At 43.9% G+C, this 25,005-nt stretch overlaps 1 protein-coding gene and 2 long non-coding RNA genes across 3 annotated transcripts; all 3 read right to left on the minus strand.

Annotated features, from left to right (window-relative positions):
- Positions 1-1,170: 1,170 nt before the first annotated feature.
- On the minus strand, positions 1,171-2,713 carry LOC134197119 (uncharacterized). Its single transcript, XR_009972602.1, has 6 exons — positions 2,683-2,713; positions 2,580-2,613; positions 2,440-2,522; positions 1,563-1,616; positions 1,414-1,487; positions 1,171-1,355 (listed from the first exon to the last, which is right to left on the minus strand). It is a non-coding gene; the product is annotated as an uncharacterized LOC134197119 (long non-coding RNA).
- Positions 2,714-4,613: 1,900 nt separating this feature from the next.
- LOC134178562 (uncharacterized) lies at positions 4,614-5,527 on the minus strand. Its single transcript, XR_009969632.1, has 3 exons — positions 5,483-5,527; positions 5,102-5,279; positions 4,614-4,688 (listed from the first exon to the last, which is right to left on the minus strand). It is a non-coding gene; the product is annotated as an uncharacterized LOC134178562 (long non-coding RNA).
- Positions 5,528-9,700: 4,173 nt separating this feature from the next.
- Positions 9,701-16,286, minus strand: LOC134186215 (uncharacterized). Its single transcript, XM_062654135.1, has 5 exons — positions 15,821-16,286; positions 13,959-14,656; positions 11,404-11,491; positions 11,250-11,345; positions 9,701-10,428 (listed from the first exon to the last, which is right to left on the minus strand). The coding sequence occupies exons 1-5, from the start codon at positions 16,067-16,069 to the stop codon at positions 9,871-9,873; spliced, it is 1,689 nt and encodes a 562-aa protein (XP_062510119.1). The 5' UTR covers positions 16,070-16,286; the 3' UTR covers positions 9,701-9,870.
- Between the last annotated feature and the right edge of the window lie 8,719 nt (positions 16,287-25,005).

Raw genomic sequence — 25,005 nt, forward strand, 5'->3', positions numbered from 1 at the left:
GGTGGTGGTGGTGTGTGTGTGTGTGTGTGTGTGTGTGTGTGTGTGCTGTGTGTGTGTGTGTGTGTGTGTGTGTGTGTGTGTGTGTGCTGTGTGTGTGTGTGTGTGTGTGTGTGTGTGTGTGTGTGTGTGTGTGTGTGTGTGTGTGTGTGTGTGTGAAACTGTTGAACCTACGCATTCTGACACTCAACCTTACTGCGTGTTTTATAAGTCTAATCCATGTTTTTGATTCATCAAACTTTACAAAAGGCAGGAAAACGATGGGAAGAAGACTGTATTACCTCACATAAAAGTGAAGCTTAGCAGAGAGTTTGACCCAAGACATCCTGCAGTGCAACTACAAAGGTATGCCCACAAGGTAGCCTCAAAAATCGTGCCAGCTCTGAGCACAAACAGCTAGTCTACTACTATGGTGTTTGACTGCCGTATCAGACTTCTGGAAAGATGTAGGAAGCTAGACGATAGTAGAAAACCTCCACAGTACATACAATCAATCAATCATCAAGTCTACATTTGAGTTATGTGTAGTAGTTCATCTTGGATCAGAGTATCTATGCATGGGCAATGAACATTGCAGTTCCCTCGCCCACAAGGGCAAGACCTCATACCTCAAGACCTAAGGGCAGTCCTACTCAACCTCATGCTACTGTAAATCAATATGTTGTTTGTAACCACAAATTTTCGTAAACTGTCACAAAGTCTATTTTGTAAGAAAAAATGTTCATAAACTTCCCTCATTCGTTTTGAATGTGCGTGGAAGTGACAACGAGGCTCAATCAGCATCCGGGTAGGTCTGCCCACGTACACCTACTTTATTCTCAATATGTCTCTGATTTCTTGGCTTGCAAAAGTAAAGTTGTTGACAGTTAGTGCATGCAGGATACTACTCTGAGCCGAGAAAGTCATTTCTGCCCCCAACCCAAACAACAAAGACAATCATTTAGATATAGCGTTGCATGTGCATCTGCATGGATTGATATTTGGGCTACAAAATGTGCATGGATATTTGGACTACAAGAAGATAGCAAATTCAAGTAAACTGCCAACAATATGTATTCACCATGTAATATCGTACATACAACTGGTAAAGTCGAGAAACAGCAGTCAACAGCGTTATGTGTATATATATATATATATATATATATATAGTACAAACGGACGTGAGCATTGTATTAAGAACAAACAGTACAGTACGTCTGTTGTGATGAAAGGTATACCAGTTAAACAAGTTTTAGTACTGTCTGCATTAAAGGATTAAAGCGATTACGTGAGGATCGGCATCCATCACGATGCCGCTATCGTTCACTCAGTAATACTCCGACCGAGTCCTTCACCAAATGGTATATAATGTTCTTGATCTACAATTCAGAATTCAGTCTCGTCTTGGTGTACATACGATGTGTCGTAGAGCGTTACCTGTAATTTGTCTTCGTGATTAGTATGTGTGTCTGACAGTCGGTGAAACTCGTGAGTCAACATGAGACAATGAGCTAAATGCTAGACAAACATGCATTGAATGAGGTTTTTTAATTAACAAAGAAGTGTACTACAATGTGTATCCTTACTTCTGGTGATACAAAATCTTCTGCTTTTTTTATGTAACTATGTAGATTTCTGACCTAAAAAATTAATTAATTAATAAGTATTGGGTCAATCATCCATCTCACATATTGTCAACAAAGTCTGCATGTCAACAGCAGCAAACGCGACCAAGGAAACGTTTGCAGGCTTTGTCATGATTGATGTCAAACGTAGTGTTGTGCACTCGTGTCCCAATGGAGACTGGATGCCAACGTACAGTCAGCATAGTGAATGGATGCAACAGTACTCGATGCTGTTTGTAAAGCACAAAACACACGAGATCTCATTACCCAAACAAAGCTTGTTTCGATGACGTTGGCACCAAGCCCTTCCAGATATCGCTCACTAGCTAGGGACTGTGTGCGATCGCTTTTGACGAACAGCATCGAATACTGTGCATTGGCATCCAGTCGCATCCAGTCTCCGTTGTGACACGAGCACACAACACTACGTCAGATGTTGATCATGACGAAGTCTGTCGACAATGTTTCCCCGGTCGCTTTTGTTGCTCTTGGCATGCAGATTTCATAAACAGCAACAACTCTAGCTTTTCGAGTTGTCCACTACAAAACAAGAAGATAACTGAGATAGAATTACAGAGGTGCATACCAATCTAGTCTATAGTAAAGCATTAAAGAAACCAAATCCGGTATTTAGATAACTGATTTTCGGTGAAGCGGCAACACAGCGACTTCAAAGGCTGTTCACAAACCCTTTTCTCAGCCAGAAGTACGATGTGGCGGGAAATGGTCTGACTACGTGAGACTAGTATGCTTGCTGCTCATGAATACAAATATTTCATTTTAGTACATACACTCTCTGTGACAATCTCTAGTGAGAAAAATGTAAATCAACATTTACCACTTTTCCTGCCAGATCGTTCCTTAGTCATTCGTGAGTCAGTTCATCGCACGCTTTGATCGCTGCTGCAGCTGCATTGATCTCTGCAGAAAACATTCATACAGCAGAAACACACACCCAAATTGGTTAATCGCACGTACCTTCTTGACAGCATCCAGACTCGTCGACTGATGACTGTACAGCAAGACAAGATAATGTATATGACACACATAAATCAGGTCAACTAGAATACGTGTTGCGTACCTCACTCAAGGGTGGGATGCTGATGTACACCTAAAGAAACAAGAGAGTGTCAGAAAAAGTGTCATTACAATAGGTGAAAACGTTGTGGCATTCTGTAGCAACCGTGCATGTTCGCGATTAGACAAATAGGCCAATTCACTCCCCACACTTCGAATCATTATCTTAGATTGCAGACATTGTTTATCAAAGACAAGACGTCTTGCTAAGTTAGTATGTAGACAGAAAATCCAAATTGGTAGAACGATGACTGCCTTTCGACTGCAGATATACCTTACATGTAAGCTACTTGTGTTGTTACACCGAATGTAAACCTCATGGTAACCAGTGTTCAAAATTTTATGGCAGACGTAGTCGTCACCTTGGCAACATCACAAATTTTCAGTCGCCAAGGAGTTTAGGACTGTTACATGTCACCCATAACTTGAGTGACTCTAGTCCTCAGGATGACAACCTCACTGGAATTGGTCGTCACATGAAGTCAGTTCGTTGTTAAATGACCTCATGTCTTGACGACCACTTTTTCGAACACTGGATAACGTGTTATACCTTGGCCACCAAACCTAATATAATCTACGTGATGCCACATTTTACTTTTTCACTCAAATATTTGCACATTTTCACTCACAAATCACGTGACAGCCACATGTAAGCTACCGTGTGTACGCAATACATGCGACCTTATTACATTATGAGCTTTGTCACAAGCCTAAATGTATTGACGTTAATGATGCCCGCGACGCTTGCGAGGATGCTCGTGCGAAGGCGCCGAGTAGATGTCAAAATGCTGACGCTGACGCTGTACCATTTACAATATCATTTGATGAGCATCAGTGATGAGCCACTACGCGCATGCTCGTCATAATCGTATACAAAATTCTGTGATTTGATTTTCATTTCCTGAGTTTCTCCCTCACCAAGTTGTCGCGCAGACGCTTCCACATTATTTGGCAGCCTGCTGCTGGGAGACCGGTCTTTTCGATACGTCTTTCCAAGCGTTTTTCTTGCGCCTCTCATCTCTAAGCTACGTGACTTGATCTGCCGCAAGCAGCTGTACCTACGCATATACACTTCCGGTAGGCTTCTCTTCCATAGTTTACTTCCGGTTATTTCACTCCCGGATTTGATCTCTGATTTGTCGGCAAAAGGCACGTGCTTCCGGTAGACGCTAGAACACTTCCTGTTTGGACGCTAGTTGAACTTGAATCAACTCTAGCGTCGTCAACGCTGACGACACTAAGGACGCTCGTGACGCGACGTTTGAGTGTTGAAAATATGATGCCTGCCTGAGCGTCGTCGCTAGCGTCTTCGCCAGCGTCCACAAGAGTCGTCAGCATCATATTGTAAACTTAGCTTAAGTCTCACTCTGAGTGTTGTTCTAAATAAAAGATCCATCTCTACTGTGCAGTTAGTGTCTCTACCATCAGCCTCTGTCTATAGTCGTTTATCTTGGACTATTAGTGATATAAGTAGCCTTTTCTGTATTAGCATTGGTGTTTACAATAAATGTTCTTTGACAGACAGACAGATAGACAGACAGACAGACAGACAGACAGACAGACAGGCACACACACACACACACACACACACACACACACACACACACAAACACAAATACACATTCAACACAGACACCTCAGACACAAAAAACAGAATTATTTCAAAAATAGCTACACACACATACGATAACATTCACTGCATCAAACATGTCGAGATGTAGATTGGTCGTTTTTTCCTTCGGGTACGCTGCCGAGCCTACAAGAAGGAAACCATAAACTAAATACACAACAACAAAGAGTACGTTATAACACTCACCATATGCATTGTACATCTTAGAACCTAAGTCAGGCTTTACAATTCGATCCGGAAGTCTAAACAAGAATGGCACAATCATTCGTTAACTTTCGCCAATAGATCAATGAATCAACCGAAACCTGGCTGCAAGATTTAGCCGACAGTCTCGCCGTGTGTATTCCGGCAAAGAAACGTTTTCCATAAAATCTTCAAATCTAACAAAACAATACAATGTACCAACCGTACGTCAAACACTAAAACATCTAAGACAATAGATCATTGAGAGACTACAACTACCAACTACCGTATCCGTTCAAATACAAGCCCCACCAAAATTCAAGCCCAGAAGCTTTACTCAAACCGTTTCACAACTTATATATAGTCTGGGTGTTGATCTTAATAAAAGACCCAGACTGAATAAAAGACCCACCCTATCTTGAGCTGCATGTGTACAGTCGGGATGTGTTTCAATCTGCAGCTAAGGCGCTTACTCAACCACTCAGTTGAAACTATGATACATTCTTTCAAGTGTGTGAGGATCACTACCAATGTTGACAGCGTGAAAGATGCTCTAACAACCTGCACGAAGGACAAAAGCAGTGGAAAGCAAGTCAAACATCATCTCTACCTCAGTAATGACCAATCACAATCAGTGAGCTGAGACCGGCGGATGGCACAGAACAGAAGGAAGAAGATGTAGCACTCTTGGAAGAATCAGACTTTGAAGCCTACACTGCAGACGACTCGCTGTAATCTTTATGTAGCTGGACGATCACGTGAACAGATACCAGTAGTATATTGCAACTCTAAAATGCAGTTATATCTTCATAACATAGAAGCCATGCCTAAATACAAGCCCCAGGTCTTTAATTATTACACAAACACGCTTTTGCATTCAACCATTTAATTCAAGCCGTGGGGCTTGTATTTAGATGGATAGTTTACTGTCAACACTGCTGTACCAAACAAATATAAACATAAACGTCACAAACTGTGAATCAACTCAAACCTTCAGCTTGAGTAACAGAGTAACATGGGTTTGCCTTGATCGTCGACCATTCGAGCTGTAAAGAACACACGTCACTCCGCATTAGAACGTCGTGTTGTATACGACTGTTTACCAGAAAGATCTTCGAAGCAGTTCCAGAACTGGTCGATTGGTAAGTCTTTGATGATATATCCGCTTCTGCAGTTGACCATGTCACAGTGATCCTTCCCTGAAATCATAGCGACAGTTTAGACCTAAATCAACTGTAGGTATACAAATTAATGCATGTAAGCAGTAACAAGTACATCTGATGGCAAGATATCAAGCTGCTTAAGGGTTTGCTCATTGCATCATTTTAAAGTTCAAGATCAATAAAATAATCTGTCCATCCATCCGTCCATTTGTCTGTCTGTCTGTCTGTATTTGCCATTTCAGCTACTCAATCCAGTCTGTCTATCTGTCCGTCTAGTTTATCTGTTGGCCTCTTGTCCTTTAGCAGGCATTCAACCGTCCACATTCTAAATACATTCACACATTCTTCTCGAATATATACTCACACGCTTTGCCAAACTACGTATACACATGAGATCCCATACTTTTTTAAGATTAGGGAGGCTCGAGTGTAGTAGGTGCTGAATCAGTGACAACTAACAGTTGCTCTGACTAGGCAACAGAGCAGCACAATACTTCAAAACAAGTGGAGCTCGGCGAATACTACGATATTCCTTTAAGGTTTGTCTTGCACATCCTGAATGTGCAAGTTTCTAGTGGAAACAGTCACTTTCCTGAACTGCTTTAGTGTATAAAGGTATTTAAGTTAAACTAGTTTAAGGTGCAGCTAGTGGAAACACGGTCATAGTGTGTATGCCACAATCACATTATGCTCGTTGCTTGTGAATAAAGAAATTTGTAATCAAATTTCGTACATACACATTGTGTGACACTCTCTAGAAAGGAAAAGGAGAACTGACTTACAACTTTTGCTGACAGATCGTTACGTAGTCGCTCGTGAGTCAGTTCATCATGCACACACTTCAATCGCTGCAGCAGCTGCATTGGTATCGCCTCCTCCTTCTCAACCACATCCCTAGAAGCCAAATAATCGAACAACTCGCCTCCTCTGACTCTAATACACACACAATGAGAGAATGTACAACATCAACAACCAGAGCGCGCGCGACTCAAAATCCAACATTTCAAACACGAGTTCCGCCTCTGATAGCGTGTTGAAAGCATTTACGAGCTGTACAAGCTTCGGATGACCTCTCGCCAGTCGCAGAGCCTCGACTTCGCGCTCAATCACTTCATCACTCGTTCCCGTCGCTTCCCTGGCCGTTTCCAGCTTCTTAATTAGCTTCACGGCATAGGGATTGCCGGTGGCGTTATGTCTACACTCCAATACGACAGAAAAGCGACCTCTGTAGGCAACAACAGAGACAGGAAGTGAAGAATGAGAGAGTGAAGACGTACAGAGCTTGTTACTGGCTTGTGTGTACCTTCCGATTTCTTTCTCAATCGTGTACTCGTCCGTGAATTTGCCCTCACGAAGCGTCATCATGTCTTTAGTACACTATGCAAACGGTTCGTGCCGAATGGCGTTTAATATGTTGGCGCACGTTGCACAGCCACTTGTACGAGTGTCAAGTCATTGTTGTGCACGTGACGACCTATGTAATGTTAATCGGGGACGGTGAAGCAGGTCCGGCAGTTGTAGTCTCGCGTAGCCAGACCCCTTTCCGCCGCGGCCTCCCTGGCGAAATTGGGTCTGGTGTACGGCCTTTGACGTCGCTGTGTGCCGCGTAGCCAGAAATCGGCTATCTAAAGACCGGATTTAGTTTCTTAAACGCTTCACTAAAGACGAGACTGGTATGCACGCAATGCAATCCTATCTCAATAGCTTCTCTTGTTTCGTAGAGAACAACTCGAAGACTACAGCTAGAGTCGTTGCTGTTTGTGAAATCTGCATGTCTACAGCAGCGATTAAACGATTTGGTCTCTTCCTGATTGCTACTGTATGTGTTCACCAAAACAATGCACAAAACACATCAAATGATTACCCAAACACAGACATGTTTCGATGACGTCATGCAACTCCAAGCCCTTCCAGATATCGCTCACTCCGAACTGTATGCGGTCGCTTTAGACGTCAAAAACAGCAAACAGCACTGAGTACGTTCGCATCCATCCAGTACGTTCGCATTCAGTCTCCGTTGTGACACGAGCGCACAACGCTAGATCGTACGACGTCGATCATGGCTGCATGAAATCGAAGCCTGTCGACATCAACGTCCCCGTTTAATCGCTGCTGTAGACATGCAGATTTCACAAACAGCAACGACTCTAGCTGTAGTCTTCGAGTTGTTCTCTACGAAACAAGAGAAGCTATTGAGATAGGATTGCATTGCGTGCATACCAGTCTCGTTTTTAGTGAAGCGTTTAAGAAACTAAATCCGGTCTTTAGATAGCCGATTTCTGGCTACGCGGCACACAGCGACATCAAAGGCCGTACACCAGACCCCATTTCGCCGGGGAGGTCGCGGCGGAAAGGGGTTTGGCTACGCGAGACTACGGCAGTTGCTGGATTAATGTTCAGAAAGTTGACTTTTGCTATGCCAGAAGCACATTGCCCCGTACTTTCGGTTAGTGACGTAACTGATATCATTGTAGTCACGTGATAAAGGCATATCTCTTAGCGCGCGTTATTCCGGAGTAATGTTAAGTGCTTCCGCATAGTGTAATATTGATATCACCGTGTTATTAATATGTGACATTAGTATGTGTTATTGATTAATGTATTACATTATTATGTAATATGTAATTTGTAATTGTCCGTAGTACAAAGTCTGTACAGCATTGTTGCTATGATCTAAAGTTGAAAATGGTTAATATTAATGCAGTCTGTAGACATTAATGTTTGCTGATATAAAAGTTGAAAAACTGTTTAATATCAATAGACTGTAGACAGTGTTGCTTGCTATGGTATTAGGAAAATTTGAAAAATTCTTTTAATATCAATAGTCTGTAGACAGTATTTATTATAGAAAGAGTTGAAAAATTGTTTAATATCAATATACTGTAGACAGTATGGTTTGCTATGATAGAAAGATTGAAAAATCGTTTAATATCAATAGTCTGTAGACAGTGTTGCTACAGAGCCATTTAAATTGAAAAAACCTCTAAATCAATCCAGTCTGCAAACATTATTGCTCGCTATACAAGCTAGCCTCGTCCCAGACTCACGTGAGCCTGGCAGTGTCCGGTTCCCGTATGACACTTTCAGCCTCCCGTGAGACTCACCGCGCCTACTTTCACACACTTACTTCACTAAGTGTCACCCCACGTGACTACATAGTACCTACGTCACAAACTCAATTAGCTTAATCTATGTACTGTGTGACCCAGCAGATTGTGTATCACGCCCAAGCTTCCAAACAGTGCAAGGTGACTCTCCACAGTGAGTGATTCACCACGTTCACGCTATCCAAATCAAGACGACTTCAGCATGTGGAAAGGTGAGTGTATTCCTAACTGAGTTATTGTCCTACTCGCGTAGACTGGCGAGCCTGCCAAGTCTAGTTACAGCGATCTGGACTCCACGTGTAGTTCACTCGTTGTTTGTCCGGACAAAGATGTCTTTTCCCCCTAGAATGGCCCTGGAGACTTCAAGTTTACTCTCTCGAAAGTCATCATAATTGAAAACACGGAGAGCGGACTGCAATTCCATGTCAATGTGTCTCTTGTTGCCATTGCGCGCCCTACTGGCCATTATAGTCTGTGCACTAGCAAGGGTCGTGTAGATAGCGGATGTGCGACGAAACAACGAGTGAACTACACGCGCAGTCCGGATCGCTGTAACTAGACTTGGCAGGCTCGCCATTCTACGCGAGTAGGACACTAGCCTAGCTAGGAATACACTCACCTTTCCACATGCTGAAGTCATCTTGAGATTTGGATAGCGTGAACGTGGTGAATTACCCACCGTGGAGAGTCACCATGCGCTGTTCGGAAGCTTGGACGTGATACACAGTCTGCTGGGTCACACATTAGATAGATATAAGCTAATTGAGTTTGTGACGTAAGTACTATTTAGTCACGTGGGGTGCCAAGACTATGACGTGGGGTGACACTTAGTGAAGTAAGTGTGTGAAAGTAGGCGCGGTGAGTCCAGACTCACGGGAGGCTGAAAGTGTCATACGGGAACCGGACACTGCTAGGCTCACGTGAGTCTGGGGACGCGGCTAATACAAGCTACGTTAGCGAGTCTATCCAACAATATAAAGCCACACAACAAACACAACAGTCATACTTACGTAAAACGTCAACAACAAAAAAACCAAACGTCGTACAACAGTTTGCACTGCCAAATACAATTATCGTTTCATACACTACGTACCTACACAACACCGTATTCAAAGCAATTTTCCGCAGTCGCGCGCATCGAGGTAAGCCGCCACGGCCTCATTGAGGTCTCCCTTGGCCAATATAAGAAACTGTACCGTTTGTGCCACCGACTTTGCTTCAGTGATATCTACAAACTGCTTTACAAGTTGTCGGTTCTTCTCTAGAGACGCTCTGTACACACTCGACAACGACTCGGATGTCAAGGGTCTTGACTGAGTTACAGCGGCCGGCATCAGTGGCATTTGATTTTGAACACATGGAAGTTGGTGAGCTTGATTAGGAAAAGTCAGAGTCGAAGGTTGGTGCACGACGTTTGTTGCTAATTGTTTTGGCTGTTGAGTTGATGGTAGGGTAACGGGAAGATGTGAATGAGTGAGTCGAAATTGAGTGGGTTGCTTCATGGCGGTTGGAGTATTGAAGGGAAATTGGAAAAATGGAGAAAATGGGATAGGAATGAGGCCTGAAGAAGCTTGGCAGTTGCATGACACATTGTACTCGATGATGTATTCTGGCATTGTCCTGTATTGGTTGTAGAGAATGTACTCGTTCTCACCAGATATGTTGCCCTGTGGGAAAGCAAAAGGGATTCAGTGGAAGACTAGCAAGCACATGAAACGTAACTGAAAATGGACAATACGCATACACATGTACACACACACACACACACACACACACACACACACACACACACACACACACACACACACACACACACACACACACGGGTAATCACGTCCATCCATGTAGACAGACAGACAGACAGACAAACAGACAGACAGATAGACAGACACACACATGGGTGATTACATCCATCCATGTAGACAGACAGGTAGACAGACAGGTAGACAGACAGACAGACAGACAGACAGACAGACAAACAGACAGACACACACACACAGGGTAATTACATCCATCCATGTAGACAGACAGACAGACAGACAGACACATACACACATGGGTAATCACATCCATCCATGTAGACAGACAGATAGACAGACAGACAGACACACACACACACACACACACACACACACACACACACACACAAACACACACAGGGTAATCACATCCATCCATGTAGACAGACAGGTAGACAGACAGACAGACAGACAGACAGACATACACACAGACACACACACACACACACACACACACACACACACACACACACAGGGTAATCACATTCATTCATGTAGACAGACAGACAGACAGACAGACAGACAGACAGACAGACACACACACACACACATGGGTAATCACATCCATCCATGCAGACAGACAGACAGACAGACAGACAGACAGAAGACAGACAGACAGACAGACAGACAGACAGACAGACAGAAGACAGACAGACAGACAGACAGACACACTGAGCTGCTCGACTCACTTGTACAGAGTCATATGTTTTAGTGTCTCCAATAGCAATGTGTTCCTTCAATGGCTCTCTCCGTAGTGAAGAGTCCATGTGCCCTCTCGGATATTCCTACACAATCATGATGTTTAATCGATTCAAACACGTCCGAGGATATGAACAACTCGACCTTAATGTCTCCTAACAACACTTTACATTGAACCATAAATCTCTGCCCCCGCCGTTTCCAATAACGATTACATTTCTGCGGGTTATCACTACACAAATTTTGATTAATAACACACACAGAAACAACAAAACACACACACACACACACAGTGACACACACACACACACACACACACACACACACACACACACACAGTGACACACACACACACACACACACACACACACACACACACACACACGCACACACACACACACACACACAGTGACACACACACACACACACACACACACACACACACACACACACAGTGACACACACACACACACACACACACACACACACACACACACACACACACACAGTGACACACACACACACACACACACACACACACACACACACACACACACACACACACACAGTGACACACACACACACACACACACACACACACACACACACACACACACACACACACACACACACACACACACACACAGTTGTGTATCTAGCCAAAACAGAGTCTAATAATTCACATAACTACAGGGCTAATGCCCCAGCTGGAGGTACAACGTCAGGTGCTGACTGACCACGAGACATCCATAGCCAGCAAGCAAGAATAGCTGGAATAGAACGACTTGGAAGTGAGCTCGGATGGTTTTAGTTAAATATTATGTATATTTATTATATATATACATATATACCCATATATTTGTATATAATATATAACACAGACAACACATATCCGCCCTAAGGACGAAAGCACAAAGAATCTAAGTCGCAATATCGAAATAATTAGGTAGATAGTCAACAATCACGAGGTCCAATCTGTCACTAATCATTCTTGAGTTATACTGCCACACACGAACAGATAACTGTTCATGAAATTGCCTGGAAGCTTGGCTCAGAGACAAGCCAGATGATAGAAGAGACTTCTTTACGATTGATATCAACACCTCCAGACTATGTGCAGCCCACACTCTGTATGATTCCACCACAAGAGGGTAGAACAAACAGCCATAACTTGAAACGTTAGCATGATGGCGTTCATCTTTGTCCACTTCCCAGCCTCAGCAGCGGCACCAGCTTTTATGGCAGCATTAATAAGGTGAGAGGGGAGTAAACGAATTCCTCACGGAATGTCGAAATAGGCAGCCTTGCCTAGGGAAAAGTTGGGATGGAAAACGTCACCTGGTCTTGTCATAGAATGAGAGGAACAGCGTTGTTCTCGACGTACATTGGATTTGTTAAGAGCAACTAGTGGAAGATGACGTCACATAAGGCATCATGTCGCTTAATCCGAAGAGGATCACAGCCAAGAGCATGGTCACCAAAAATGTCCTATTCATGACCGCACACATAACGGACTGAGTGTGGGGTGCTGGAAAAACCGAAATTCCCAAACGCAAACACAGAGAAGTCACAAATTCACGCGGAGACATGGCCAGGTCTAGACTTGAGTTGAGGATTGCCCTCAATCAATACAGTACCGGCAATAAGTAAGCTGACAGCGATAGGATAGGATAGGATAGGATAGGATATCATACGATACGATAAAAGATGCCATGTACGATAGGATAAGATAAAGATGATACCATACAATTAAGATAAGATACCATCCATACGATATATGATACGCAATATGATATACAATACAATTAAGATAAGATACCAAACGGTACGATATATGATACGCAATACGATATATGATACGCTATGATACGCTATGATACATACGCTATGATACCATACGCAATACGATACGATACGCATACGATAAAAATGTTAGGTTACTTATTGCCGGTACTGTATATATATATATATATATATATATATATATATATATATATATTGGGTTATTGTAAAATATAATTTGTATATTTATATTAATAAAATCACTTTAAAAATAATACGTTAAATATTAATTAATTAATTATTTACAAATCTGTTAAATATTAATTAATTATGTACATTAATTGAATCACTTTACAAATAATGCGTAATTTTTCATAAATTAATTAATTAATGTATATTAATGAATTAAATCACTTTACGAGGAACACACTTATACCCCATTCACACGAGCTCTCCTAACAGGGCCGCTGGCACGGGTCAGCACTGAATGAAATCGTCGTGTGAATGTGGACCAAGCCAGGCTGACGGGCACGCATGCTCTCTAGATACGAAAACGGCGTGGTCAGAGCACGAAACTTTGTACCTCATTGAATTGTGGGGTGAGGACAGCATCCAGGTTCAAATTGAAGATTGTGCTAGAAACAGGGAAGTTTACGTCAAACTAGCGGAACAAATGAAGGAAGCGGGATACTCACGAACGAGTGTGCAGTGTCTCTACAAACAACGTAGCTAGTGTGCGCACCAAGGAACACGCCTACTATCTCGACTGGCTCGCTTTACTAGCCCGGGCTGGCTCGGCTCGGCTCGGCCCAGTTTGGAACTGTGCTCGTGTGAATGGGGTATTAGACTAAGGTCTAATGACTATAGACTAAGGTCTAGACTTAGAAGACTAATGAAAAAGTCTGAGAACAACCAACCTGAAATAAATGCCAGTTCCAAACAGTCCCTGTCTACTTAGCCGTAGATCCAGTCCCTCATCTGCGATCACTTCCTGTTCGACGGACGTAACATGAAATAAGCTCCGCTCGTTGACGTTCCAACCGGCCGGGTGACTCTCCTCCATCAGCTTTCGTTCCAGCTGCAGCCGTTTATACAACAAGAGATTCTGTACTCTCTTGACACACTTTGGTTGCAGACCAACGTCTCTCAATGGTTTACTGACTTCGTCAAATTCGGGTCCAGAATGTAATACAATGAGATGATATCTTCTGGGTAGCTCGGGAGGACACTCTGAGGACGAGGACCATGTCCAGTGAGAGGGATATTGAGGGATTGGATCGGATGTTTCCATTTCCATCATTTCGACGTCTTCCGAGTCGTTTTCTAGTCGTTGTCGTCTGTGTCTGTGAGCGAGTCTTCGTGGTGTTGCCTTAGTGGTGATTGGACTATCCCATGTCCAGTGAGAGGGATATTGAGGGATTGGATCGGATGTTTTCATTTCCATCATTTCGATGTCTTCCGAGTCGTTTTCTAGTCGTTGTCGTCTGTGTCTGTGAGCGAGTCTTCGTGGTGTTGCCTTAGTGGTGACTGGACTATCAAGTGCTGCTTGCTGACGGGCTAGAGCCCAGTCTTGCTGCATTTGCTGTGCTTGTTTTGCTTGGTCACTTAATCTAATCTAAAGAAATTGATCAAATAAGTCACACACACATGCACACGTGCGCGCACACACACACACACACACACACACACACACAGGCAGACAAACAGACACACACACACACACACACACACACACACACACACACACACACACACACACACAGGCAGACAGACAGACAGACAGACAGACAGACAGACAGACAGACAGACAGACAGACAGACAGACAGACACACACACACACACACACACACACACACACACACCTAAAAAATCCTAAATGTCAGGAGTTGCCTCTCAGAGGTCACACCCCCCAGCTGTTTAGCTGGGCCCTGTGCGCTACTCAGGGAACTCTGGGCCTGCGCTAGCAAACTCCTGGAGCCGGGCCAGGCACTCGCAGGAACACCGACTTGTGAAGCCAACTGTGGTGTGAGCACCCGAAGTCTCACCGGGACCCCAGTGGCTGATGTCAAGTCACAGCCGAATGGCCGCTTAGGACCCCAGTCAAAGACCAGGTACTCATTTATACTCCTGAGTCGAGAGAAGTAAATGTGTGTTAGTTTCTTGATTAAGGAAATTATGCCATAGCTCGCCATCACTGACTTGAACTTGCGATCCTTCAAGGTCCCGGATGTAAACACTCCATAAGATGACTCTCTAACCAACTGAGCTATCGCACCACACACACACACACACACACACACACACACACACACACACACAGACAGACATACACACACACACACACAAAGTCACGCACGCACACACACACACACACACACACACACACACACACAATGATCAGTCACGTGATTCATATACTCAACACAGAGAGACCTGTCTAACATGTTAGACCGCAGATCGTTAGACTCCAGATCTTGTAATTACAACGATTGACAAAGCCAACCAACATTTTCCTGTCAACTACACAAACCGTCAGTCGTCTGACTCATCTCTCTCTGACTACACCTGTAATTCACTGACGGAAACGCGCGCTAATTCACTGATGAAAAACGCGCGCTAAATTCACTGACGGTAACGCGCGCTGCACATCACAGCGCCACACTGACTACCAAATGCTACCCGACACACACTCCGAGCAACGCCACAAAGTCCACCGACTCTCACATATCGCCTGTCAACCGACCAACACACAACAATGCGGTCAATCCGCCTTCTCACATGAACGTCGCCGCTATCTTGACGCCGTTTCCCTTTCACGAGCTTCCGCGGCGGCTCCGACTCGCTCAGACGGCTCGGTAGAGAGCGCCTCTTTCCCCGCTCACTAAAATCCGAGCCATCTGTGACGAGACAGTCGGTTGCTATGCGCGGTTTGATGCCATCATGTAGCCAATCACCAGCGGATGAGCCGCTCTCGTCCTGTTTTTCGTCTCTGGCGGTTTGCGGTGGGTCGTGTTCGAAGTCTTGCATCGAGAGACTCAGTGCGAACGCTCGGTCGTGCTTCTCTTGTTCCTTCTTCGCCGCGAAGTGACGCTCGGCTTCCGTCTGCTCGTCGAGTACGCTCTCTATTATCTCAAGTTGACGGTGAGTTGATAATTGAGGTGAGAAGAACGGTTGCACAGCAAGAGCAGATGAGAAAATGGACGGTTTAGCTAGCCGCGTCCCCAGACTCTCTCCCGCTAGTCTTGTCCGGTGCCCGTATGACAATTCCAGGAGCGATAGAGTCTGGGATCATCCCGCCTACTTCCTGCCATATCTCCTTTCTAAATGCTCACTAAGTGTCACCCCCAATTTCCTAAGACCATTTTAGCAGCAAGTCGTATAATTGGGCTAGAGAGCAACAAGTTCGAGAAATTTGTAGTGTGCCAACGTTGTCATTTCTTAGATACATACGAGGACTGTTTCCAACTAATTGGTTCAAGGAGAATGCCAAAGCAATGTAGTCATGTACAGTTTCCTTGTCATCCTCAACGTCAGTACAGACAACCTTGCAACGAAGTGTTGTTTCGACAAATAAAAAGTTCAAAACAGTCGTATTTTCCATTGCGTACTTATTGTTATCGCAGCATTCAAGAGACTTTGCGCTGCTTTGTTAAGAGACCAGGATTTGCTGATGCATGTGAGGTTTGGAGGTGCAGAGATTTGCCTGAGGATGTCTTGGCTGATGTCTATGATGGTGCTGTGTGGAAGCAATTTCGGTACGTTGATGGGGATCCATTTCTTGCAATGCCTCGTAACTATGGTTTTATGTTGAATGTAGACTGGTATCAACCATTCAAGCACAGTCCTTACAGTATCGGAGTCATATATCTTGTTCTACTTAACCTTCCTAGAGCAATGCGTTTCAAAAAAGAAAATGTTTTTGTAGTTGGAATCATTCCTGGACCTCAAGAACCGTCTCTAACAATCAACGGCTATCTTAGACCATTAGTAGATGAGCTCGACATGCTGTGGACTGGCGGCGTATGTCTGCCCTCTGCAAGTTCTCCTTTGGTTTTAGAAAGATACCGGTGTGCACTTCTGTCAGTCGCCTGTGACATACCAGCTAGTCGAAAAGTTGGAGGTTTTTTGGGACATTCAGCCAGAAAAGGTTGCAACAAATGCTACGCAGACTTTGAATCTGATCGACTTGACATTGGCCTTCAGCGTTCAGATTTCGCTCACAGAGAACATGTTGCTGAGGTACTAAGAGCATCCACAAGACAGGAGAGAGACAGCATAGAATCAAAGTTTGGTGTTCGGTACAGTGAGTTGTTACGGCTGCCATATTCCCGGCCCATTCGGTTCATGGCAGTTGATCCTCTGCATAATTTGTTTTTGGGAACTGCGAAAATCTTTCTGAAGGACATTTGGCTAAACAATCAAAAGCCATTAGTGTCAAAGTCAGATATGGTCACTATACAAGAGCGAATAAATAGCATTCAAGTGCCTTCTTCCATGGGTCGTATCCCTAGAAAAATTGCAAGCAACTTCGCAAGTCTTACTGCTGACCAGTGGCGCACTTGGACAACTGTCTTTTCGCCTGTTGCTTTGCGGGATATGCTGCCAAGAGACCATTTTTGCTGCTGGCTCAAATTTGTGGATGTTTGTCGCCTCTTGTGTCAACGAGCCATTACAGCTGTTGATCTACAACAAGCTAATGACCTTATTCATTCCTTTTTACAAGATGTCGGTAAATTGTATTACGCAGAAAAAAATATCACACCAAATATGTACCTTCACATGCACTTGTGTGATTCGATCCGTAACTTTAGTCCTGCTCCAGCATTCTGGCTTTTTGGCTTTGAGAGACTCGATGGCATTCTGGGTATTACAAAACTAATAGGAAGAATATCGAGATGCAAGTGATGAGAAAAACATTACTAGACTTGGGAATGGATGACACCGTTCAGCCACTAAATGGAAAAGGCATATTTGGACCGGTTTTTGAGACAATTCGAGGTGAAAAACGAGTTTTGGGTGGGAGAGGTTCCTCTTTACTCGATGTTAAAGATCACTGATTTCGGTAATGTATGACGCAGTCACAGCAACTCAAATAGATGGGCACAATTTATTGTCTACTGTTGGGCTATATGCCAAGCGAGGTACTATCAAATTCTCAGCATTTGATGAGTCTGACATACAACATCTAGTATCAATGTATCGGGTTGTGTTGGGAGTGCCAATTGCTGCTTTGGTTGTGCCACGGATGTTTACGATGTTTCAATCCCTGGAAATAGCAGGACAGATATTTGGCAGTAGAAATCGAAGCCATGCATCACTGTCACACATTCTTGCTAAATGGACTGGCCAAGTAGGGAAGATAGTGCTAGACGGTGAAGAGAGACCAGGACAAATTCAGCACTTTGTACACCATCGCATATGTTGCAATGGAACATGGCACGATTCTTTGTTAGCTGTTGTACTGTGGAGCTACAGACATGAAATGAAAAATAGGTTTGATGGAGTCACGTTGTGGTGTGCAAACCATCATGAAGATGCAGGACCATCTACGTACATGCCAGTGCAACGAATTGCATCTCTATTTTGTCCTGAATATGATGTTGTATCAGAGTCACAAGTGATGTTTCCTTGCCCTCTGTCTCTGAAACTTTGTTTGTAGATTCCAGGTGTTATGTGTACAGAAAGCGCTATAGTTAGCTATTCCAAATGGTGTGGTAATCTTAGGAAGAAACTAATTACATTCATGTACAACTTCGCTGCTGCTAGGTTAGTTGTCTCATAAAAATGCGTAGTATGTTGATTTGTATAATAGATGTCAATTAATCATAGACAATGCTAGTGTCCTCAACGTTCAGATGCACGCATTAACACACTTCAGTCCTATTGCATGAGCAGTGGCGGATCCAGGATTTAGCAAAGGAGGGGCGCAGAAATGACATAATATCTATGACGTCACAAGTTAATATTCATGATGTTCCGGACACAATGCGCTATTAAATAGTAGGTCTTGAAAGAAGGTATGATCCAAATCTGAGTGTGAATAAAAGACTGAAGAACAACTGCAACTGATCTGCATGATGGAAGAGTTTCAGCGAAGTGCTGGAGTCAGGAAACACAAGTGAATGCATAGCTAGTGCATATATACACATTAGCTGACTGTATACTCAGTAAACCACTGATAGACTGTTGCCTGAACTTTCTTTCGGCAATGAAAAACTGACTAGGTCAACGTTATAACGATGGCAAGTTGGCAACAGAACTCAGTACACTTCCGGAAATCGCACGCCTCTGTAACGTGCGTAACGCACTACACAACTACAGCACACAGGCTATAGCGAAAGAATAAAGACTTTGCCAACTGGAGGGCGCGTCCACATCTGGATCCGCCACTGATGCGTAACAGCGCATGGATGTGTACAGTACGCGTACATCACGAAATTATTTGAACACAGTCAATTACGGCGTTAGTAAAGATTAATTAATGTACAGTATCTATTATGCGGTAAAATATATAGTAAATTATAATATATAAATAATTTTTATTTCAATAAACTAACGCAATAAAAGATGTGCTCAAATACCATTAAAACACTTTGAAAACATTTAGATGAGATTAAAAATGTGACCAGATAGATGCACAATATAATACTATATTTAGACAGAAACAATGGTGAGTCTAAATGTGTAAACAATTTTGATCAGAATTTTAATGCGTTTAACAGTGTAAATACGTTACCACATTTATCATCAGCTAAATTTAGCTTTAATGTGGTGTAACGTCATGCAAACATTTAGAGTAGTGTAAATTAGATTACATGACTAGACAAATGCGTGGGGCATTCAGACTTTATTTAGAGAAGACAAAATGCCTAGAAATATAGACTACTATATTTGCCTAAATGTATGCTATATTGTTTAGTGCGACCAGTACAAAATACAGGAAACCCGTGAAAAATGTTTTGCCGTTTATTACGCTGTAAATACTTTTTGATGTCGATTAGTACGACTCCAAGTTTCTTGTTTTTAGACTTGGTTGAGCTATTCAATTTTTGCCAGAAGTATAAATTTATAAATAATCATTTAAAAATCTCAAAATTTACGTATAAACAGGATGAAACCTACCGAAACCTACCGAAACCTACCCTAAATAAGCAGTACGTTTAGCATGGGGTTAAACTGTCCTAAACATGACCTAAACATGGTACCATGTTTACAGTGGCCTAGACATGTAACGGAACTTGCACTAAACTTAGGTCATGTATTGTACTATGTTTAGGCGAGCCTATACCTACGCAAAACATGACCACTATGTTTGGCACAGGTTTAGGCCAACCTAAACATAGCCGAAACCTAAACTTTCGTCCAGTGTAAGTGTCACCCCCAACGTCATCAAGTGTCCCGTAACTTCAAAATCAGATTAGCGTTAGTCTAATCCAATAAACGTACCACAGTGGATGCTATGACCATTGTTTGGTGTTTGTGGCATATCCAGCACTTGCAGACAACTGAAGCATGTTGAAAAGGTAAGACTATGGAGTATTGGTGACGAATTTCGTGTAGGCTTGTAGTCTGAGATCTACAAGTGGCGGATCCGGAGTGATGACCTTCTACGTAGTTCACACGAGGCCATTAGCGTTTGTGAGCAGACTAGACTCTGTAGCAAAAAGCGCGCAATGGCAAGGGAAGGGGTTGATCTTGACATGAAACTACCGTCTACCCTTCAAGTATGAAAACAAATACATCTTTTCGCGAAAGAATAGCCCTGGAAGCTTCAAGTTGACCCTCCAGACGGTAGTTTCATGTCAAGATCAACCCCTTCCCTTGCCATTGCGCGCTTTTTGCTACAGAGTCTAGTCTGCGCGCAAACGCTAATGGCCTCGTGTGAACTAGCTAGAAAGTCATCACTCCGCCAATTGTAAATCTCAGACTACAAGCCTACACGACACTCGTCACCAACACTCCATAGACTTACCTTTTCAACATGCTTCAGTTGTCTGCAAGTGCTGGATATGCCACAAACACCAAACAATGGTCATAGCATCCACTGTGATACGTTTATTGGATTAGACTAACGCTAATCTGATTTTGAAGTTACGGGACACTTGACGACGTTCGGGGTGACAGTTGATGACGTTGGGGTGACACTTAGTGAGCATTTAGAAAGGAGATATGGCAGGAAGTAGGCGGGATGATCCCAGACTCTCTCGCGCCAGGAATTGTCATACGGGCACCGGACAAGACTAGCGCGAGAGAGTCTGGGGACGAGGCTAGGTTTAGCCACAGAACGAGAATTTGTCAGAACCGTTGAATTTGTATACCCGGATGTCACGTGACAGGGCGTGTTACCACGGCGATGCTATGCATGACGCGTTGTCGTGTACCACTGTATGTGGGTGACGTCAGTGACGGCATTTCGTCGCAGTGCACGTTTTTTATTATCATAAATTCAGGCGTGCAAACACGTCAGATATGATCGTATCATTTACTTCTTTCCCGCTACATCATACACGTTTAGAGTTTTAGATCAATTATCGGACACTCCCCAATATCGGACACTGGCGTATGGAATTCGAAACGAAACGAAGATTTCTTGTATCTAGGACATGCATGTTCACACGGTAACGCGACGTGCTAGATTCAGCTTGATCACTTGGCGCATTGCTGTTCACGGTGACAAAATAGAACTTCCGCTGCTTTTCCCGTCTATCGGACACGCCCATCAAATATCGGACAGCCGCCGGTTTTTGCTTTCGACGGTACCACAGTTCACTGTCTGCATCTTGATATAATAGGTACATGTCTCTTCTACTCGCAGTGATAACAACAGATCGGCAGCTTTGCACGTTGCTCTTCAGGAAGCTCAAGAAGAGGGGCGGGTTTTGTTTCCTAGTAACCGACACCCGAGTTTGCTTGATGCGATTGCAATATAGGCGAGAACCGTGAAGAATTGTGTTAGTGCTGACTGCAGACGTCTACTAAATGCCCACCAAGCACGGAAAGTCTTTGACTCGTCTCCGTATCAAACAGAAGAAGTATTTGGAGAGAAAAGTAGATCTTAAAATGACTCCTATGATGCATGTATGGTCAATGTAGACGCGTAATAGACAATTACGATCGCAAAAACCAGTGTTCTAGATGTCAAGGCGACGTGTGCATGACGCGACGGTAGGGTCTGGCTACGCGAGGCTATTTACTGGTGCCGTCTCTAGATTCATTTGTTCGCGAAGGATGGCGAGGTGCAGGACATGCTAGAAGAAGGTGTAGTCTCGCGCAGCCGGCCCTCCCCCTTTTGACTTCCGTTGGCGGGGAGAGGGTCTGGTAAGGTTCCTTTGATGTCTTGGTTTCTGCCGATCCCAGCATTCCATGGGGCATTAATAACGATGATATGTTAATTAAGATAAGCGAGCAACTGATGGGAACGCATTACTAACTAAAAATATCCGCATATACAGCGCTTCTGTTTCTGCTGCAGGTGCTACTGGACTTTGTTCTAGTTCAGTTGCTCTCACAGGTTGCGTGGCTGCCTGCTATTATGGAGCGCCATCCGTGCCAAAAAGCGTACTTATAGTTGATATTCTTATTCGCTCGATTACAATCGCTCTTGCAATCGAATGAGTGATCGCTCTTTCTTTCGAATCTTATTTACACTATAATATTATATGTATGTACGCTTTTTGGCACGGATGGCACTCCATAGTAGCACACTCTAGTGGCTTCTGTACTGTCAAGTTCGGAAGTTGCGTGACCATGCACTTCGAATTTTCGTAGGTGAGACGTACGGCACATGCTAGAATGCTGTTGGTTCCCGGAGAACGACTCACCTGCCAATGTACATGTTGTCGTACAAGAAGACGACCTGCGCTCTTCTCTTACCATGCCCATAGCAAGCAGCCACGCAACCTGTGAGAGCAACTGAACAAAGTCCAGTAGCACCTGCAGCAGAAACAGAAGCGAAAACTTCGCTGTACATGCGGATACTAATTAGTAATGCATTCCCATCAGTTGCTCGCTTATCTCAATTAACAGATCATCATTATTAATGCCCCATGAAATGCTGGGGTCGGCAGAAACTAAGACATCAAAGGAAACTTGCCAGACCCTTTCCCCGCCAACGGAAGTCAAAAGGGGGAGGGGCTGGCTGCGCGAGACTAAGATGAAGGAGGGTTATAATTGTTTTCAGTTTAGCAGCTGTAAATTTATTCATTTGTTTGTGGACGGCCATATAGATAAAGAAACAACTGGTGTGGTGGAAGAGCGGTGTCGGAAATTCTACTCTTCATTATACTCAATTGTAGGGGCTGTCAAAGGTGTAGGTCGTAATCCTACAGTATGGACAACGATAATGTACTCTGTATTGTTACCTGTATTGGGCTATGGATGCGAACTGTGGGATTTGGGAATGGGAAGTACCAAACGTTTACATCAGCGTGGAGAAGAGGGTATCGGAGAGGGCTAGGGATCTCAAACAGAGCATCCTTGCGTGAAACTCTTGGAGAACCTATCAGGGAAGCTCCAGATCTATTGCGTGTTAGCCAGCTCTCTTTCGTAAAGAGAGCAGTTCATTCTAATAATGAATTAGTGAGCGGATTCACTCTGAATACTCAAGGCAATCTGTGGCGATCAGTGGACAATGAGACAAGGACAAGAATCATGGTGTTGTCCTACATGGACTTTAAGAGCTGGATTAAACCTTAATTTATGTTTGTTTATTCTTCTACGTTTATTCTTCTATGACTATGATCTATGTTTACTTGTTAGTGTATGTATCTTGTCTGGCCTATAGCACTGTACCTGTAGTGGTATGAAACAAAATATATATCGTGCTCAACCAGATCAGTCTGGTTTGTAAAGTCTATTACAAGTACCGGAAGCAAACTCTGCTTCAGAAGTACTTAGACCATCACGGCTGTCTAGAAAGAAGACATGACTTTACGAAGGATCCGAGTAGATCCCAGAAGCACTGTTTTCTGTAAGTGCTGCAGGTTGTGATGACCTGGAATGATGACCTGGAATAATGTCCAGCCACCGTGCAATACCTGCGTGCACTATGCCCAAAGCTCCCAAGACCACCGGAACCACCAGTGTTCGATAATGCCACATGCGGCTTATCTCCACTCGCAAGTCGCTGTACTTCGCCAACTTCTCAGCATGTTTCTTGCCAATGTTGCCATCAGCAGGACAGCTGATATCAATAAGAAGACAAGTGTTTGTCTTCCTATTTCTGAGACAGATGTCTGGACGATTGGCTTTGATCTTCCTGGCAGTGGGGATGGTGGTATCCCACATCATAGTAATGTCATCCATTATTATGTGTGTCGCTATGCCCCTCCATAATGGGCAAGTGGGGTCTTTACCCCCATCTGGGCGCCCACCAACCAGGCAGGTGAGCCCAGCGGGGTACATGTTTCCGTGTAGTCCATACGGCGATCAATGACTAGTCAATTCGATATAGATTGCAGGCATTACGGTGACCGCGTACTCGATACAGCACGCCTAGTGGATATCAACGACCAACACGAAAGCACTGGACGTCATCGTCAACGGACCGTTCGCCAGACCACAGAAACTCCCCAACGACTGAAACGAGTCATAGTCTCATGGATAAAGCTAGAGAAACATGAGAAAGAAAGACAGACAAGTTTCATCAAGCAAACTCGGGTGTTCGGTATTAGAGAGCAAGACCCGCCCCTCTTCTTGAGCTTCCTGAAGAGCAACGTGCAAAGCTGCCGATCTGTTGCAGGGGCGGCGGAGCGAGTTGAAAGTTGAGGGGGCTGAATTTTAGGAGCAAGGCCCCGCCCACTTATATTTAGGTCACACCCACTCTGAGCGTAATATATGTAGCGGTCTATTCTTTAACGAAAGGGTAAACATTACAGAAAGCAGAAATTCTACAGCATAAAGTTGATAAAGTTGGGGGGGCTCTAGCCCCCCCAGCCCCCCCCGGCTCCGCCGCCCCTGTGTTG

The sequence above is a fragment of the Corticium candelabrum genome, chromosome 1 (assembly GCF_963422355.1).
Source record: "Corticium candelabrum chromosome 1, ooCorCand1.1, whole genome shotgun sequence".
In the NCBI taxonomy this organism is placed as follows: domain Eukaryota; kingdom Metazoa; phylum Porifera; class Homoscleromorpha; order Homosclerophorida; family Plakinidae; genus Corticium; species Corticium candelabrum.

What these genes read in the sequence shown, in the direction of transcription:
- LOC134186215 (XM_062654135.1), bottom strand. Translation starts at nt 16,069, where the DNA reads ATGCAAGACTTCGAACACGACCCACCGCAAACCGCCAGAGACGAAAAA. An exon ending in TGTTGTTAGGAGACATTAAG is followed by an intron (nt 11,346 to 11,403) that starts GTCGAGTTGTTC and finishes ATGATTGTGTAG; the next exon opens with GAATATCCGAGAGGGCACAT. An exon ending in AAACATATGACTCTGTACAA is followed by an intron (nt 10,429 to 11,249) that starts GTGAGTCGAGCA and finishes GCTTTCCCACAG; the next exon opens with GGCAACATATCTGGTGAGAA.